The 17,938-nt window shown below is 51.8% G+C and overlaps 1 protein-coding gene across 1 annotated transcript; it reads left to right on the top strand.

Moving 5' to 3' along the window:
* Nucleotides 1-4,068: 4,068 nt before the first annotated feature.
* Nucleotides 4,069-10,005, top strand: CBLN4 (cerebellin 4 precursor). Its single transcript, XM_037521717.2, has 3 exons — nt 4,069-4,359; nt 7,233-7,349; nt 8,830-10,005. The coding sequence occupies exons 1-3, from the start codon at nt 4,069-4,071 to the stop codon at nt 9,025-9,027; spliced, it is 606 nt and encodes a 201-aa protein (XP_037377614.1). The 3' UTR covers nt 9,028-10,005.
* Nucleotides 10,006-17,938: the final 7,933 nt, after the last annotated feature.

Below are 17,938 nucleotides of genomic sequence, written 5' to 3'. Positions count from 1 at the left end.
TACACGGCCCTGGAACCTTCTGTCCTCTGTCTGGGTTGTTCATGGAGCCTTTTTCTCCCTTGAAGAAGAGCGTTGGCTTGGTTGAGCACTGTCACTGTGGGCGCAGAGGGTAATTAAGTGGCCCACTGGGTGTATGGCTGGATGTGATGGGAGCCTCACCGTCTAGATTTTCCACCTTCTTCCTCCTGACCTGTGTCTGCTGCATGATGCATGGAATCTTCTATCACTCAACAGAGTTGTTTCCAGGCGAGGCACTCAGGGCTGAGTGCCACGTCTGTCTGTCTGTGCCTTTTTAAAGACATCTTAGGAAATACAATTGCTCTTGAATCTTGCTTGCGACTTGGTTTCTCGAAGGGATGTTCAGGCAGCAGGTGCAGAATTACTGGCCACGGGATTATTGCTTGCTCCTAATTTCAGATCCAGTTCAGATCCTCATTTACTGACCTGCTTTGATACTTGACTTTAAGTTGAGCTCAACTGCAGAGAAATGAGATCACTAAAGACTTAGCAACATTCCTGGACAACATCTAGCATTATTCCTGGACCTCACATACAATCTAGGAATCTCAAACAAGGGAAACATTCAGGTCACAACTAGTTTTTCTGATAAAACATTTTCAACTGAAAAGGAAGGGTGGGTGGGCGGGCGGGTGGGAGGGTGGAAGGCATCTGTACTGTCATCAGGATGAAACTTGGACCCATTTCTTTCCTCCTGGGGGTGCTGGGCTGGAGGAGGGGCTGGGGAGCAGGTGATGCTTTCTTTCCCCAAATGTTAGGAAAACATTTCCATGGGCAGGAGATTGGATTCATTAATGTCTCTGGCAGGAGATGCCCAGCCTTATGTGAAGTGATTTCTGGGACATTGTTCTACTGAGGGTTCTGGATGGTAAAGAACAGTAGTAGGTTTCTGAAAGTAGCTCAAGTGAAGTGGGTTTTATTTCAAGCATTCAGGAGGCTCTCAGGAAACCCAAGTTAGAAGAGTGAAGGTCAGTCCCTCCTGAGTAGGAACTCTGAGTTGGAAGCTCACTGGCCCCTCCCCACTCATCACTCAGAGGTGCACGTCTTCAGTCTTGGCCTCTGTCTACAAGCGTGGTCAGTCCTGTTTTCCTCTGCTTTGACTCCCGCATGACTCTGAAATGGTTCAGCTCTGAATGGAGGACCTCCTCATTAGCAGGGGTTCAAGTCCTTCCACAGCAGAAGCCAGACCTCAACTCCAGGCTTGTCCCCTCATGAGGTCCATGGAGAGGGCCAGGTATGGTGCCACATGTCCAAGCTGCAGTTCCACTTAAAACCAGAAATGCTCTTACTGGCCCCAGAGCTTATCGGAAGTCATCTCCGTGGCTCACTCAGGTCAGAGAGAGAGAGAAAACCTGGCAATCCCAACTCATCTGGCTGTGTCCCAACACATGCTCTGGTCTCCTAGTGCTGAATGGATTGGCAGTGCTAGCACCCAGGTGTTTTGCCTGCTCAATCAGTGGTGGGCTGGGGGAAGGAGAGAGGACCCTGGGCCCCACATCATTGGATATCTTCTTAAGAACAGCTTTTAGTAAGGAATTAAGACTTTCATCACCAATGACCCAAGAGGCTTTCAATTTAAAGTTTACTGGGAGACCTTCATTTACACCGGTTTATACTAAAAGGTGAATGACTGATAAATGCATTCTATCTAAAGGCATCTAGTCATTCCACAATCAATTACTGAGTCCCAAACATGGTGACTCTGCTAGTTTTGGGAATATTTTTAGTGAAAGGATAGTTCCTGAGTTCTTGAAGGAAGGAAGATGCCTAGAAAAAAGGATGCAGAGAAAACGTAGGTTGGTGGGAAAGAGCATATTATCTTCGCTTATAAACCAAGTGTTTTACCTTAAACTCTTCTGAGCCTGAAACTGATCAGCCCAGGCTTGGACCTGGAAGCTGCTCTCCAGGCCCGCCAGGTAAATCCCCAGGAGAGCTACAAAGTGTAAGATTACAGGAAAGAGCAGGCCAGGGGGAAATCCCAACCAGTAGGAGCATTTCTAGTTTTAACAACTGGACATGTGGCACCATACCTGGCCCTCCTGAAGGACCTCATGAGGGGACAAGGCTCTGGAGATGCAGGTTTGGCTTCTGTTGGGGAAAGACTTGAATCCGTTCTAATGAGGACATCCTCCATCCAGAAAAACAAAAACATACACAAAAAAACAAAACAACAGGTTGCCATCCACCCAGGGGTCATTGCCAATAAACACCCCCTCCATGAATACCTAGTCAGTACATTTCTGGGATCTCTGAAGGGCTTATGGGGATGATGCTTTGATTCAAGACACCAAGCCTGCCCTCTGGCAGCCGGAGATCTAGACGGACTTTGGAAAGGTAGTGACATGACCCCAGGGTCCTTCCTGGGGACCTTCCTTAGCTGAGTCCTGCCTGCTCAGAAAGGCAAGAGACTTGGGCAAGCTCCACAGCAGCCCATCTCCACAGAGCCGAGTCCTTCCTCCCAGTGGTGGCTGCGGAAGAGGAAGATAAATCTTGCCAATCAGAGGCCAAGATGGCAGTGGGGTGGCTGGGAGGGGAGGGCCCCACATCAAGAGGGGAGAAAGGTGCTGCGTTCTCAGGAACCAGGGGGCCTTTTCTAGGCGAGGGTTCCAGGGACTTCTTCTTGCTGAGTCAACTCCCTCGCTCCCTCGCGCTCTGGCCGCGCCCCGGGCAGATGCGCGCGTGGAGCGGGCAGGGCGCCCCTGCGGCTTCTGACTCTCCTCCCCAGAGCTGAAGGCGTCCGGTGCCTCCTCCCAGCGGTTTCCACCGGCTGGAGCCCGCCGGGAGGTTTCCCAGAGCCTGCGAGGCCCCAGGGCTCCGGGGCAGCCGCTGTGGCTGGCGCGGCTGGGACGCCGGCGGGTGCCCAGGTCCCAGGGGCGGCCACGCCGAGCCCCCGCCGCGCGCTCGGCCCCGCAGCCCCGGCGGGCAGCGCCGCGCTCCGCTCGGAGGGCGCCGGGCGGCGGAGTCCCGCGCCGGGGAGGGGTGAGAGCAGCCGCAGCCCCCGCCCCGCGGGTCCAGACCAAGGAGGGGCGAGCAGGCGCGGAGCGGGGGGCGAGCGCGGGGCGGCGGGCGCCCCTCTCCGGGCACACAGTCTCCGCGCCGCGCCCGCGCGTCTGGGTGGCCTCCGACCTGGGGACCCAGCGGCGCCGCGCGCCCGGCTCGTCCTGGGGTGCGCGGAAGGCCGGGCGGGAGCTGCTCGGTGGGGCCGGCCCGACGACTCCCCGTTTCCAGGAGCCGCGGGGTGAGCTGGAAGCCCACCCCGGCCGGACGCCGCGCGCCTATAAATAGCGCGCGTGTGCCCGCGGCTGCTCTCCGCGCCGCGCGAGGACCGCGAAAGTTGTGCGCAGGGACCGGGGCGCGCGGCGGAGGCTGGAGACGACCCGCGGCCGAGCCCGCCTGCGCCCCCGGACTGCGCCGCCCGGCCGTGCCTTCTGCGCCGGGGGCCCCGCGGCCGCGGCCGCCTGCGGACCTTGGAGAGACGCCGGCGCCGGGGGATTTCTGACCACGCGAAAGTGGGAGTCGCCGGAGCCCTGGCCATGAGCGCAGCCTCGTCTTCTCCTCGGTCCGGGAAACCCCTCCGGCCTCAGTAATCCGTCCCCGGAGCGAGCGCGCCGCGGCCCGGCCGCTCCCGGGCGCCCGTGCGCCCCTCTTTTGCCTTTGCTGCCGGGCGGCTCGCCGAGGGCACCTCGGTTTTGGGGGTGAGGATGTTTGATTATTTTCCCCTTTGAGGGGTGGCTGCGAGGGTCGGGTGACTTTTAGATGTCTAGGAACACGGGCAGGCGCAGGGCCCCCCCGACAGGGCTGATTCTGGGGCGGAGGAGGGTGGAGTAGGGGGTTCTGCATGAGCTCCTTAAAGGACAAAGGTAGCAGAGCCAGCGAGGGAGCGCGAGCGGAGACTCCGACTCCAGACCACAGAGCCCGAGGCAGCGCGCGCGCCGCCGCGGCCCCTGCAGCGCAGCCGATCTAGCCGCCCGCGTCCCCCGAGCTCGGGCCCCGGGCACCAGGCGACGCCGAGCACAAGCGCCCCCGGCTGCGCTGCCCACGCGGCTCACGATGGGCTCGGGGCGCCGGGCGCTGTCCGCGGTGCCCGCCGTGCTGCTCGCGCTCGCCCTGCCCGCGCTGCGCGTCTGGGCGCAGAACGACACGGAGCCCATCGTGCTGGAGGGCAAGTGCCTGGTGGTGTGCGACTCCAACCCGGCCACGGACTCCAAGGGCTCGTCGTCGTCCCCGCTGGGGATCTCCGTGCGCGCGGCCAACTCCAAGGTCGCCTTCTCGGCGGTGCGCAGCACCAACCACGAGCCGTCCGAGATGAGCAACAAGACGCGCATCATCTACTTCGACCAGGTCAGACCCCCGGGGGCGCGGGGCCTCGGGAGGGCGCGGGGGGCTCTCCGGGCCGCTGTGCCGGCTCGCGCGAAGCGGGTGCGGTCGGGATGCGGGGCCCTGAGGCGCGGGCCTCCCCGACCCTGTCCGGGACCGAAACTTCTAATGTCTCCACGGTCCTCACCCCCAAGCCCGATGCGCTCTCGAGCCCCCCGCGAGAGGCCGCCGGGGCGGTGGGAGCGGGAGCCTAGGACAAGTTGCACAGCAACAGGTTCCTCGGAGCCGGCGGGGAATCTGCTCCCCGGACCTGGCAAGCCCCTGGGCACTGCCTGGCCCCTCTGGCACTCCACTGCGGGCGCCGCGGAGGGGCTGCCCGGGGCCCTCGCAGACGTGAGATGAGGGTTTGTTTCTCCCCGGTGGAGCAGCGCCTCCAGGAACATCGGGGGGCCAACCTCTGCACAGATCTCGCAGGTGCCCAGAGCGGCGGGGAGCTATGGCCCCGTCCCATCTTGCCCCTCTTTGGCTGCCAGGATCCCCCTACACATTGCAGGCGCGCTGCAGCGGAAAACCTTTCTCTGGTAGTTGGAGAAAAGTTGCAGAGGAGGAGAGAGGAGACCTGGCTGCTGCACTGGGGAGCTGGTTCTCCCTTCCCGTGGCTCCTGTTCTCCAGAGAATTGCAAATTACTGGCGCCAGGTAGACTTTGGGGTTGGGAGCAGGACAAGGGAGAGGAGCTGACGGTGGCTGTGGCTCCTTTTTAGAGACCCAGAGCTCTGGGATTTGGCTCAGGAGACACCCAGCTATCAGCCTAGCTTCAGCAGGAGTCTTAAAACTGAAAACCGTCCCTGGGGTTTTCAGGTGAGCCCTAAGAGCACCCAGAGTCTTTTAAATCCCCAAAGCACCGGTGCAGTTCGCGGCTGTATGCCAAGGCAGCCAGGAAACCCACAGGTTAAGTGGTGCTGCGGGGTGTGCGGGAAGGACCAGGGGCATTTCTGCTCCTCACTTAATTGTTCCTAAGTGGTTCACAGTCCGGCTGGTCCGAGGCAGAGACGGCCTCTCCGCCTTTCTGTCCAATAGTCAGACTTCAGAAAGAATTAAGCTGCTCCTGTGGGGTTTTGGTGCAGTATTTCCATCTTGCTGGAAATAAAGTCTCAGGCCAGCCCGCCGGTGTGTCAGTGCGTTAATTAAGTGCTGGAACCCCGTGGGCACTGCCCTGGCCTCGGAGCAGGCTTTCTTTTCGGTGACCTTTCTTTCAATTACACGAGGAGAAGAGTTTGTGCTCTGTCCCCGGAGCCCTGCATCTCAGAGGCAACACGCCACAGTCAGTTAGGAAGCGCCATGTGCCTGGATGTTCTAATTACAATGTGGAGTCAACACGCAGGCTTCTGTGGAGTCAACATTAATCAGCCATTTCCATGATTGCTAATGAATTATGCTACTTGTCTTGGATTCAGGAAGTCCCCGCTAAGTGCCTCCATTTATTTTATATGGGCGAGCCTCTGTGGGGATCATTGCAGAGCCGGTGACTTGTTATTGAAAGAGCATTGATCAGGTTAGAGAAAGAAATCTGGGGCTTATTTGGAAGAAGGTGAAGTCTTGGCAAAAAATGATACACATCCTGTATTTTGAGTCATTGAGCCTGGTAGATCTGCCTGACCAGAGCTGTATTCTGGTGCATTGCTCACTGATAATATTATCTTTTTAGGGAATGATGCCAAAAGATTAAAATGTATAATTTTGTCAAGAAAGTAGTGTTTGAAAGAGATAGTAGCAGGTTGCCTTTGATATAGAGAGACTATATCTTTATAGGGATAGCTGATATTTTTGAATGCCACTGATAGATTCATTTCTTGGAGAGAAATGGAAGAAACCTTACAGCACTCACCACACCCCCAGCCCCCAGCACACACACACACACACACACACACACACACACACACCCCGCACCTTCTTTCTCATAGGAAGGAACTTACCTCTGTGACATGTACACATTTAGTTGAAGAGGTCACATTGAAATTCAGAGTTAATTTCATAACCAGTGGAACCAGGTTGAAGATCTTGGAATACAAAATGCATCATTGCTTTCTTGGAAAACAGTGACTTAACGTTGCTTTTCATTTTTGACCCTTGAACTTTAAAGAGCAGATGACTGATGCGAGGGGAATGGGTGACACTGGGTGGAACGCAGGCAGGCCCCATGCTACGCAGACCGTCCCTGCTCCTGCTCTCTGCTTTGGCAGCCTGCAAAGGCTGAGTCACTGCCAAAACGCTATAATTAAGATCTAGATGGTTTAAGAATGAAATGAAAAAACAGGGTCCCGGGGAGGTTTGGCAGGGCTGAGGGGAGCAGGCATTTGGGTCACTCTGTGTACCAACCGTTTGTTGTCACGGATTGTATCACATGGTATGGGGGTGCCCTGGCCTCCGTGGCATGTCCAGGAGTGACTGCAGAGAGCCCACAGGCGCCAATTGGTCCACTTGGAAACGTCACCTCTGGACACAGAGGAGGCTGGCGGAGGGTGGGATGGAAGTGGATGGCAGAGGCCTTGTAGCTGACTCTCCAGGTGAAGCTGATATTTACCCGCCCCCACATGTTACCTGGATGTTCCCCCGTCATGGGCCCTGCTGGAAATTCAGGCTTGGATACAGAGCAGTGACTCAATTTTTCCTCTTCTTTACTAATCCATTTTCCAAGACACTGAACAGAAAAGGAATAGAACTCAGTGTTTTATTCTCTAGGGGTCGTTAAGTTAGTTGTCAAGTAAGAAGAAGAGCTAAAGAAAGCAGGGAAGAAATGAAAGAAACAGAGGAAGGCAGGAGGGGAGGGGGAATTCTATTTTACTTACAGGAGAGAATATTGTAATAATTTACTGTTATTTATTATTTTTGTTTGTAGATTCTTGTAAATGTGGGTAATTTTTTCACGCTGGAGTCTGTCTTTGTAGCCCCAAGAAAAGGAATTTACAGTTTCAGTTTTCATGTAATTAAAGTCTACCAGAGCCAAACAATCCAGGTATGTGCCTCCACCCTCCCTCCCTCGCCCTGGAAGGGGTGCTTATTGGCCATGGGATGTACGTTTAAGTATTTAGCTAAAGGTGTTTTCATTATCAAAAGAAACCAACCACTTTTGTAGTTTATTTTAAAAATACTTAATATCCAACTTTCTTCTTGGTAACATTGTCATGTGACTGGAAACATAGGAAAAAAAATTGAACTTATCACCTTAATAATAACTAACCATTTGAAAATCATAGTTTAGCAAAAATTCAGTGCCACGCATCTCTTTAAAAAACTTTATTTCATTTAATGCATGTGCAAAAATTATTTGAACTCATAAGGAAAAACTTGTAAGGCTGATGGAACTTGAAAGTGCATCATAAGTAAATAAGTAAAATAATTTGTTAACGATTATTACAAATTATGAGCTACAGTTAACCAAAAGGAACAAATCTATGAAGGAATACTATTCAAAATACCTTTAGGAAAGGGGGTGCTGTGCTTCTGCTTTAATTCATCTACAGGTTCTCTGATGCCAGTGAGTTCTTGCCAATTACAATTCCATCGTTAGCAATATATTTTCCACTGTGCTTTCTAAGATGATGGGCTTGATCTTACCTTCAAAGACAACCATGGCACCAGTTTCCACACTGTTCAAATATGTCAGCTTTCAATAAATGATCCATGTCTATGGAATTCCAGGATGACTTTCTATCTTGTGCACGGGTTGACACTCTACACTGTGTCACCGTGGATGATGGACGAGGCCCTCTTCCACCATGTTTGCACATCTTAGTGAATGGATACATAGATCAATGTCAGATTTAATTAATTCTGTCTTTTTTTTTAACATAAAAGGAATATCTCATAAACAAATTCTCCCCAATCTTTAGAAATGGAGGTAAAGTCGAGCACAGTATAATTGAAATTGTAGCATGAAGAAGTGATTCTTTTTGCTAATTACCCTTCGTTAAGATCGTCTTAGCAGCGATTATTACTTTTAATACACAGTTCTTATTCGGGAAAACAGAGGATGTGATCACGGCACACATCCCCTGATGTCAAGTGATTTCCATCACGGCTGGGGAGTAGCCTGTAGGGATGTTGTTAGAATCTTGCTACCTCTGGGGCCAAAGGGCACCAGGTCTCCATTGACCAATGTCCACAGGGAAGCCACAGACTTACCTCACTCCCAAAAGATCGCTGTGGAAGATGAGCGGTCGAGCAGGAAGCTTCATTAATGAGTTGAAAGGAGGCCAGTCTCCACGTGGCTGGGTTGCTCTTCAGATGCTGTTCTTTTGTAGCTATTGAAGGAATTTTCTATGGAAGACATACATTTTCTTTTTAATGAAAAGGCATCGGCTCATCTAGCCCCTGCCACTGGCTAGCATGGCAGCAAGGGGATCTGCTTACTGAACAGGAGACGTTTTATCAGGTCACCCCAGTAGATGCTTGGGTTGCAGGAAGGCTTCTCAGTGATTTTTTTTTTCTCCTAGGTTAACCTGATGCTAAATGGAAAACCAGTCATATCTGCCTTTGCTGGCGACAAAGACGTGACTCGTGAAGCCGCCACTAATGGGGTCCTCCTCTACCTAGATAAAGAGGACAAGGTCTACCTGAAACTGGAGAAAGGTAATTTGGTCGGGGGCTGGCAGTACTCCACCTTCTCCGGCTTCCTGGTGTTTCCCCTATAGAGTCTACCGCTCCGCGATGTCCAGCGGGTGAGGGCGGCCCGTCTGGACGACATGAAGATCATTTTCTCATCATCGGATTGATGTCTCTTATTGATTTCTCATGGGTGAATATGGATTCTCTTTAAGGATTCTAGGCCCGTCCGAACCAATACAAAGTCTCCCAGATTACTTTCGTGTGTGCGTTTGAGTATGTTTGGATCGGAACCCCCAGCAGGCGAACCCCAGCTCTGATTAAATGTAAGCTCACGAGCTGTCTGCCGGGGCTCTTCTGATTTTAATTTCCTGGAATTACTGAATTCCTTGCAGATGTGGAATTTTATTTGTTTATTTTCAAAAGACTGCCCACCGGGTCTAAGAACGAGAACACTTGAAAGTTCGGACTTCAATCAATGGTTAGTGTGTTTCTGCCAAAGAACTGTGTGCTGTGTTCATCTATTGATCACCCTTGTTTTTATTCCTTTGGACTCTGTTTGTTTTGTTCTCCTAAGGTAACTGAGAATTGTTTTTCAGTGACGATTTTGTGTCTTCTCTACAAATAGGGTGATGGATGGCTTGCCCGTGAATTTACCCTATGAGCTCCCCAACATGACTTCCCCTAAAGAAAATAAAAAAGAATGCTTCATAGTTGTATTTTAATTATATATGTGAAAGAGTCATATTTTCCAAATTATTATATTTTCTAATAGGAAGAATAGATCTTAAATCTGACAAGGAACAAGTCTCTTCTCCGTGTTCTCAGTGCTCAGTCTGCCAACCTCCTCTACCAGTTCTCTCCTCCCTGGGAAATCTTACAGTTTATTGCTCAACTTTAATTAACATGATTGATAATAACCACTTTATTGGAAACCTGAGGGATTTTTTTTTCTTTAGACATGACCACTTTATTAACGAGAGATGGGATGCCCTTGTTTTTAATTATGCCTATTTTTCAAATCTTCTCTTATGTTTCAAGTATCATCTGGTTTTGCCTTAACTCCTGAAATTGTATATATTTCTCTGTTGAACTAATATTAAATCCTAATATCCCATATCTAAACTTAGTGCAATATCTTATTTTGTCTTTTGTACAGGTCATAGGAATTCATAAAATTATTTATGTCTCTGTTATAGAATAAAGGTTAATATATGTTAGTGGACGTGTTTTGTCCTTTTGGCTTTGGAAATCATGTTTTCTACACGATTTATTTCCTCTCTGTCTTTCACCAACCTTCCGCCCCTCCTTTTCTCCCTCACTTCTTTCTTTCCTTCCTCTCATTTATTTTTTTCTGGAGTTTAAAGAAAGCTTTCTGGATTTTCAGGGACTGTCCTTTGAATCGGTATTGGAAATCCGTACTCTGTTTAATCTGTCCAAACCCAGGATTTGTGAGTTTGCCAAGAGAATCAATGAACTTAGCAAACTCTTCTTTCCAAAGGACTTATTATTAGAAAGTTAAGTTTAAAAAGAGCCCCTCAATGCCGAGAGGGAGCTCACTGAGAATGTGTGGGGATGAGTAGAAAGACCAGCATTTCAAACTGAAGACATCTGGAAGGAAGCTCCGCCCTGTGCCCAACTCCAAAAGACAGAAGGTTGAGGCTTCTTTTTGGGAGGGACTGTTCCCACAGACATCAATTCTGGAGATCTTGCTCAATTTTCTGGTCTGCATTCACTTAAAACATATTTTGGGGGGGATTGTAGCTGGGGGCAGAGAGGAAGGTGCTGGGGGGCCAGTCGGGGAGCTGTGCAGGCCTGGCTTCCAGTACAATTGTGATTCATCACCACGCCCCAAAACTCAACCATCGCCGAAGCCTACTCCTTCCCAAGCAGAATCACTTGGAAATGCTGGCAGTGGATCCTCAGTTGGCGAGTTATTCCCCCACTGGCTTTCAATCCAAACCCTTTCTGCCTGTGATTCTGTCCTGTGAAGAAGCAGCCCCGGCGGGAGGTGCCTCTCCACACACATCTGCTCTGGAGTGATCTTTGCAGAGTTCTCCGTGCTCAGGGCTGTCTCTAGTCGCCGCAGAGACTCATCCTTAAGAATGTTATGGTTCGTCATTGTTCGGGCAAAGTGCCTCAGGAGTATTAGAGTCACCAATAGCCCCTCTGCTGGGACAGAGGAAGTCTTGTGCTGAACAAAACAGAGCAGGTAGAGATGTCTTGTGCTCCTCCTTCGGGACTTGTTCTGAATTCTTCTTGATGCTTCTGAATATAAAGGAACATTGGCCAAGGGCTTGACTTTAATTCCTAAGCGCCAGCATGCATGTTGTGCAATGCAAAATCCATTCAAAACCTGTGAAGAGAAAATCTTTATGAAAACGCATGGAAGCTGTGGCCATTGTGAGCGAGAGACTGCCTGAAATGGGCAGGTGGGGGGGACCCCAGCAGAGAGGGGAGGGTGCTAATGAGGCAGAATGAGAGCCCGAGGAACTTACTCCGAGTCCCTCTTCTAGGATCTAGGAGGTCCCCAGAGCATAGTGGTAGAAAGGTGAGATTGAGGTTAGGGAACAACAGCTAGGAGAGGTAGGATGATTTAGGGGACAAATCAAGGGTCTGACTATGTGGCTGGTACCCAGTAAGAACCCAGCTAAGGGGCCACTATAATGGCTAAAACTGAAAGCCCTGATTGACACAGGCCAAGAAGCAAGCAGGGCAGAAAGAGGACACCGAGATTGGCCCGAGGAAGGGACGAACATTGGATTTGAGGGGAACAAGTAGAAGAGAAGGCAGAGATGTGAGGAATATTTCCAGAAATGGAGCCAGATGCTCCCTGCATAGTCTCTGCTTTGAAAATAGTTTTCAGAAATTGCTCCGTCCACAGAAATGCAAATTGACACAGCATTTGCATGGCCCTGTCTGCATTCATCAATGCCAGCGGCGGCCCTTCCAAGCCGCTCCGTCTCCTCAGGCTCTTCCTTGATGTATTGATCAAGAAACAAGCAATTGTCTGCAGAAGCATCTTGCCCTCGACAGACAAACAAACTGAAGGAGACAAAGGGCCTGCTCCTAGGCTCTCACCGATTCCACCTGCTTCTGGGGTTCCCCGTCACCCCAAATTCTGTTAGACCCTGATTATCTAATCAGAATTTTGTTTGAATTCTTTTTTGACTTAACGCTGTCTTCTCCTACCTCTCTGGCCTCTGCCTCCCAACCGCTTCTTTGAACAAGTTACTACTTTAAATCCTGAAATAAACATCCTCAGCTGACTTTGCTTCAGTCACACGTCCCGCGGCCTGCGCCTGCGCTGCTTCCAGGAGGGCGCGGGCTGAAAAAGTTGGTTTCTGCTAGGCCACTGTCTCCGCTGCTGCAGGCGAACATCTCGGATTCTAAAGGTGGTTTTTTCCCCTTCGCTCCCCCTCTGATTCTTCTACAGAAAACTATGTCTTTGTGACTTGACCCCAAAGCTCTCTCGTGTCAGCACCACAAATTAACGTGCCTAAGAATCACCTAGGAGCCTGCGTGAATGTAGGCCCCAGTGCTCGGGGCGGGGCAGGGATGGTGGCTGGTGTCTCTAAGGGGCTTGCAGGTGAGGCAGGTGGAGCTGGCCGGGTCCTGGCAGGGAGACCTGCCATCACACACCCTTAAGGCCTGTCTCTCAGAGTGTGTCTGCGGCAAACACATCACGGGGCTCACTAGAAACCCCAGCTGGGGTGTAGACTCGCCCCAGACTGACTGAGTCAGAACCTGCATTTAAACCCCCCCCCCATAGTTCTTAGGTACAGTAAATTTATGCAGCTCTGTCTTTCAATAAGCCCCAAGATCACCTGCCTGCATCAGAGCTACCTGTGCCGGGCCCAGGCTGTGCCATTGCACCAAGTGCCCAGCGGATGCATACAGCTGGCGCCCAGGTATAGGCCTCCACGTTGCCGAACCAGGCACAGGTGCTCCTATTAGCCTTCCTGTTGAAAGAGAGCCGAGGGCGGCCAGCCCGAGGCATCCACGCAGGTAAACCCGGCTCTCTCCTGTGACGGGACAAGGCCCCGGGGGTGCCGAGCAAAGATGTGAGGTCACCTGGAGACAAGGCATGGGACGAGCTTTTCTGGAAATGAAGGTGAGTCCCCAGAGAAAGTGGCTGGAGACAGAAGCCCTCTGTGACAGCCCTCATTTTGTCAGCACTTGTTATGAAGTAAAGATGGGGTTACATCTTGCTTTCCTTTGTAATCGAAGGGCTCCTTCTCCAGGGGATTGCAGTACCTCCTTCTAAATACACGTGGCATTTGGCTTCAGAAGCCACTGGTCAATTGTGTGTGTGGAGGGGGGGGCTGTGGGGAGAGGGAAGGGTTGAGGACGAGAGGGAGACAGGGAATTCAGAAGGCTGGGTAACACCAGCGATTCCTAGTGGGCCAGTTAGGACATTTAAAATTCATCCGAGGGCACAAGGCTTCCTTCACAACTTCTTCTGGTCTGACTGGTGAGATTTACGCAGGGAAAATACACTGTCAGAGGCAGTGGCCCAGGACATCTGTTTCTGCGGCCTTCCCTGGGAACACCTCTTGGGACACTGACTTTCCAAGGGCTGAGAGTTTTTAGGAAAACCTCTAGGGCCTCCGACTCGCTGCTCTGGGGGCTGCGGGGGGCCTGGCGGGCAGCTGTTCTGATGTCAGCACACGAGCCACGCGAGGAAGGCAGTGAAGGGCGATGGGGCGGGTGGCGGCCGTTTCCACGTCACTCTCTTCCCCACCAGCACAAGCAGGACATCGGCTTAGCTGACCTGTCCTCCAGGGGAACCTGCTGGTTTCTGTGCTCGCGGGCCAGGGAGAAGCACGGAGCAAAGCCTTCGTGGCCCGGGGCCCATTTCGAGCTGGGCAGGGGGTGGCCTGGGCACAGCTGAGCCTGAAGCTCAGCCTGGAAACCCGCCCTGCGGATGTGGACATTAAGTGCCCATCACCAAGACCGGGTCATCCACGCGGGGCCTCCACTTGGGAGAGGGCGCGCTTGCCCGGGCCTCCCTGGGGTTTGTGGCCCTTGTTGCCGGCGTCTAAGAAGCATGCACGCTGCAGGCACAGGCTGCGCAGGCGAGAATATGTCTCCAGGCCTCAGGACAGGCCACATCTCGTCTTTATTTTATACGCAAGAGCCCACCGGCCTGACCTGACAGCTGCCTGGGGAGCCAGCACCGACGCCCAGCCGCACGGCTCCGCTCACGGGGTGGGTGGGGGGGTGCTGGGGGCCTCCATCATGCTCTGTTCCCTCCAACAGGGCCAGCTCCCTCTGGGAACTGTGTGGGCTATTTTCTTCCAAGTTCCTCAGCTATTTAGCAGCACATCGTGAGAAGCAGTCATGAGCGTGTCTGCTAAAAGAACTTGACTTTGGCTTTGCCTGGTAGCATTTTTAGCACCATGGGCAGAAACCATCATCTTCTCCTCCAATGTGAAAACACGGCGCGGAGACTAGCAGCTCACGACCAAAGACCTTGTGGATGGGGATCCAAAAACTTCACCAAAAACTGGGGAAAAGTGGATGGGAAACTCACTAGATGCCCCCCAGGCAATGAGATGGGGAGCAGGGACTTGCTCTGGTTCAGCTGTCGGTTCTGCCTCCTTTGCCTGAGGCTAAGCCAGCTCTCCGGTCATGGGTGCTGTTTCCCCAGCCAAGGTCCCCGCCCTTCCTCACCAGGGCCTTTGTGAACTGGAGGGACCTCGGAGTGGCCCCTCTATTTCTTGGCTCCTCTGATTGGATGAAGGATGCTGCTGAGGCTGTCTGGTAACCTCTCTCCAGGAAGAGGACAGCCCAGCTTTTAGCAATTCAAGGACGCTTTTCCCTCTGGCAGAGGAGAGGTGCTCAGGGTGGAGGCCCCGGGTGGGGAGAGGGCCTCAGGGCTCAGGGGCAGCATCAGAGTGCTCACTGGCCAAGGGACACAGGGCTTTGTCCTTCTGCCCCCTCTCTTGAGAAGCTGAGATAATATTTCATAAGTGGCCATAAAGGGAGATCTGGAGTCCACAAGAACCATTAAAAAGTCCGACTTCTGCAAGATTTCCTTTTCTTTGACTGAATCGGTTGTTAAAAATTAAAGGAAAAATAGCAGCCCCTCATTTATCACGGGAAATTGGCACAATGTGTCAAGCTGGAGCTGGCGAGCATCACAAAGTCAGCCATGACATTGAGGAGCGAGGCTGGTTGGAAGGATATGAGGCCAGAAGCTTCTCTTGGGGGTTGGGCGGACGCTGTTTTCAGTGCATCACCAGACACCGTGTACCTACTGTGTGCCCCTCATTCTGTCAACTTGGCATCAGCACCTGCCCTGTTCCTAGAGGGTCCAAGCCTCTTTGCAGGGGAGTCCCACAGTCTGAAAGGCAGAGTGAGGTGCTGGTAACGAGCTGGGTGTCTCCTCCTGGCTCTGGGGGACGCCTCGCTGTTGCACTGTGATGCTCTTTCAGGTCCAGTCTGGTCAGAACACTGAGGGTTGGCGCAGGCCTGCAGGGTTGGTTGTGGGAGCAGTGCACTGCATGGGCTTCATTTCAGACTCAGATTCTGGGTTGCAGCTGAAGGGACTCCCCTCCGAATCCGCAGGGAGGAAGAGGTGCAGGGGGTCACGGAGGACCGGCCTCCTACCTTCCTTGCAGGCTGTAGGGACGACTAGCAGGGCCCGCTTCCAGTGTCAGCAAGGAATTGTGCTAATGGGATTTGCAGTTCCTTGGAAAGTGGGGTGTAGTAGGAGGCCCCCCAGTTCACTCCTGAGCGACCTTGGACAAGTGAACTCTTACCTGCCATGTCTGCTCAAGAGGGTTTGATGCTACATCACTGGTTTTGGCCTTTGCTGTGCTGAACTCCCCAGGATGCCCGTTAAATGTGGCCAATGTCTTCCTTTACCCCGGAACTTCTGACTCAAAACATCTGAGGTGGGGCCCAGGAAACCTACATTTTGACCAGCCCTGTGGGGGATGCTGGGTAAAATGTTTCTAGATTACCTTTGAGAATTATTAGTTAAATAAGAACATACCTTGGAGCTTTGCAAACCCCGAACAGCTGTGGCTAAGGTGGAAAAGATTGTTCTTGGTATTATAATTAGGACAGACTGAAGTTTCTTTTTTTAGATACAGTTACTAAATTCAAGCCTAATGGATGAATCTAAGAGTGTGAGGTTGCTCTTTAAATTCCCAGCCTAAAAAGTCACATCTGTCTGAATAATTTTCATGGTGGTTTATTTTTTCCTCCTTATGTTTTTGGATTTACCAAATGAATGCATGTTTGTTTTTAAAAATTGCAAACGAGCCTGCCAGGTGTGGAGCCAGGAAGGAAAGATCATTCTCCATCTCCCTTAGTCCCCACCAGCATTTCTGACTTACTGGGGTTCCCTGGGGAGGGGCTGGTGCCCACACTACTGTGCTGGCTGCACGGTTTCTTCACATGGCTCTGGGGGGCTGCCGGGTGGTAGAGATGCTTTGGAGGGACTTTTCAAGCATTTCTGTCATCAGTCCCAAGTGAGAAATTGATTTGGACCCATCTTTTAATTTAAAACTCCTAAAGATATCTGCCCCCAGTTCCAGCTGGGATTCACTAAACCTTTGTCGGGTGCTGTCAGCAAAGTTCTAGGTGCAGATGGAGTTGCTGATGCTCGGGGACGAGGACTGTGGCTTTGGGGAGGCAGCTGGGCACAGTGCAGGTGTCCATGTCAGAGTCCTCAGTAGTTTTGCCTATGGCCCTGGCTGTGCTGGCAGGCAACGGCCCTTAAAAGCACAGTCTTACCTCAGCTGAATCCCATCTACCTATGTATTCCAGGTGCCCGCCATCAGGCATGCATTCAGGACAAGGATCCATCATCTATCCTGATGGCGGAAGGGCCCATTTTCTTTAGGGAGGCAGCAGGTGTCCATGTCCCCAGTGCCTCCCTGGGTGCGAGCAATAGGACAGGAGGAAGCTTGTTAATATCCCCACCCGCAGCCCCAGAGGTCCTGAGAGACCCAGCCTCTTGGGAAGCAGACTCTTGGGAAGTCTGGTTGAACATGCACCAAGAATAATCCGGAAAAGGGTTTGGGCTGCCAGTGTGAGCACCAGCTGTGTGCTCAGGTCAGTCCTGCTGTGCCTGGCTCTGTCCCCATCTCTGCGGGACTATCACAGGCGCGACGCCTCCTTGCTGCAGGCAGGTGGTGACGATTGTCCCATTACGGGTGTCCCTCTTGTTGTCAGAGTCTGCTGGTGTGGCCAGGCCTGTCTGCTGCAGCTGCTTCTTTCCCCTGTGATTTTAAGAGATGATATATGGGGAGGAGTTTCGAGACCGTGTAAATATTCCAGGTCTCACTGGACTGTGTGCCTGTATGGACCCCAGGTTTTCTGCTTTATTCATTGGTTTATAATCTGTAACTTCCATAGCTGCTGTTATCCGTGCATGGACTGTCCTCTTGGTCAGAGAGAGCCCTTCAATCTGGTTTTTCTTTTGACAGCGAGGAGGTGGTGTCTGCTAGAAGAGGCAGGGCCAATCGCTACCGAGGCAGCGACTTTGCTGGGAAACACTAGCAGCTTAAATAAAATACAGATGAATCCAGGAGCGCTTAAAGTCTTCCCAGAAAGATAATCAGAGATTATTGATCTTGGTTGTTTGGGGATTCTTAGAACAACAATAAGACAATATGGGCCTTGTGAGTGGTTAGCACGCATTTCCTAGGTTCACACCACACGTCTGTTTTCAGAATCACTCAGTGAGAGGAGGAGGAAAAGCATTTTTCTGGAGCCCAATGCTGATGAATGAAACCACTAACTGACTCAAGCACCTCATGTCAGGCCAGCTATGAGATAGACGTGGGGGTGAGGAACATTTCAGAAAGAACTTCATTTTTAGGTGTATTAGTTACCTGTTGGCTTGTAATAAATTTACCAAAGCTTAGTGGTTTAAAACAACACTCATCTATTTCCCAACAGTTCTGGCTGCTCAGGATCAGAGCTCAGCCTAGCGGATGTGTTTGCTGTTGGTTTCTGCCTATTGATAATGATGCTAATGGC

This window comes from Talpa occidentalis, unplaced genomic scaffold, assembly GCF_014898055.3.
Source record: "Talpa occidentalis isolate TD23 unplaced genomic scaffold, MPIMG_talOcc4v2.1 talOcc4.10, whole genome shotgun sequence".
Lineage (NCBI taxonomy): Eukaryota > Metazoa > Chordata > Mammalia > Eulipotyphla > Talpidae > Talpa > Talpa occidentalis.
The sequence above is the reverse complement of the archived record's forward strand: the minus strand, read 5'-3'. Positions and strand labels throughout refer to the sequence as shown.

What these genes read in the sequence shown, in the direction of transcription:
- CBLN4 (XM_037521717.2), top strand. Translation starts at nt 4,069, where the DNA reads ATGGGCTCGGGGCGCCGGGCGCTGTCCGCGGTGCCCGCCGTGCTGCTC. An exon ending in GCATCATCTACTTCGACCAG is followed by an intron (nt 4,360 to 7,232) that starts GTCAGACCCCCG and finishes TTTTGTTTGTAG; the next exon opens with ATTCTTGTAAATGTGGGTAA. An exon ending in ACCAGAGCCAAACAATCCAG is followed by an intron (nt 7,350 to 8,829) that starts GTATGTGCCTCC and finishes TTTTTCTCCTAG; the next exon opens with GTTAACCTGATGCTAAATGG.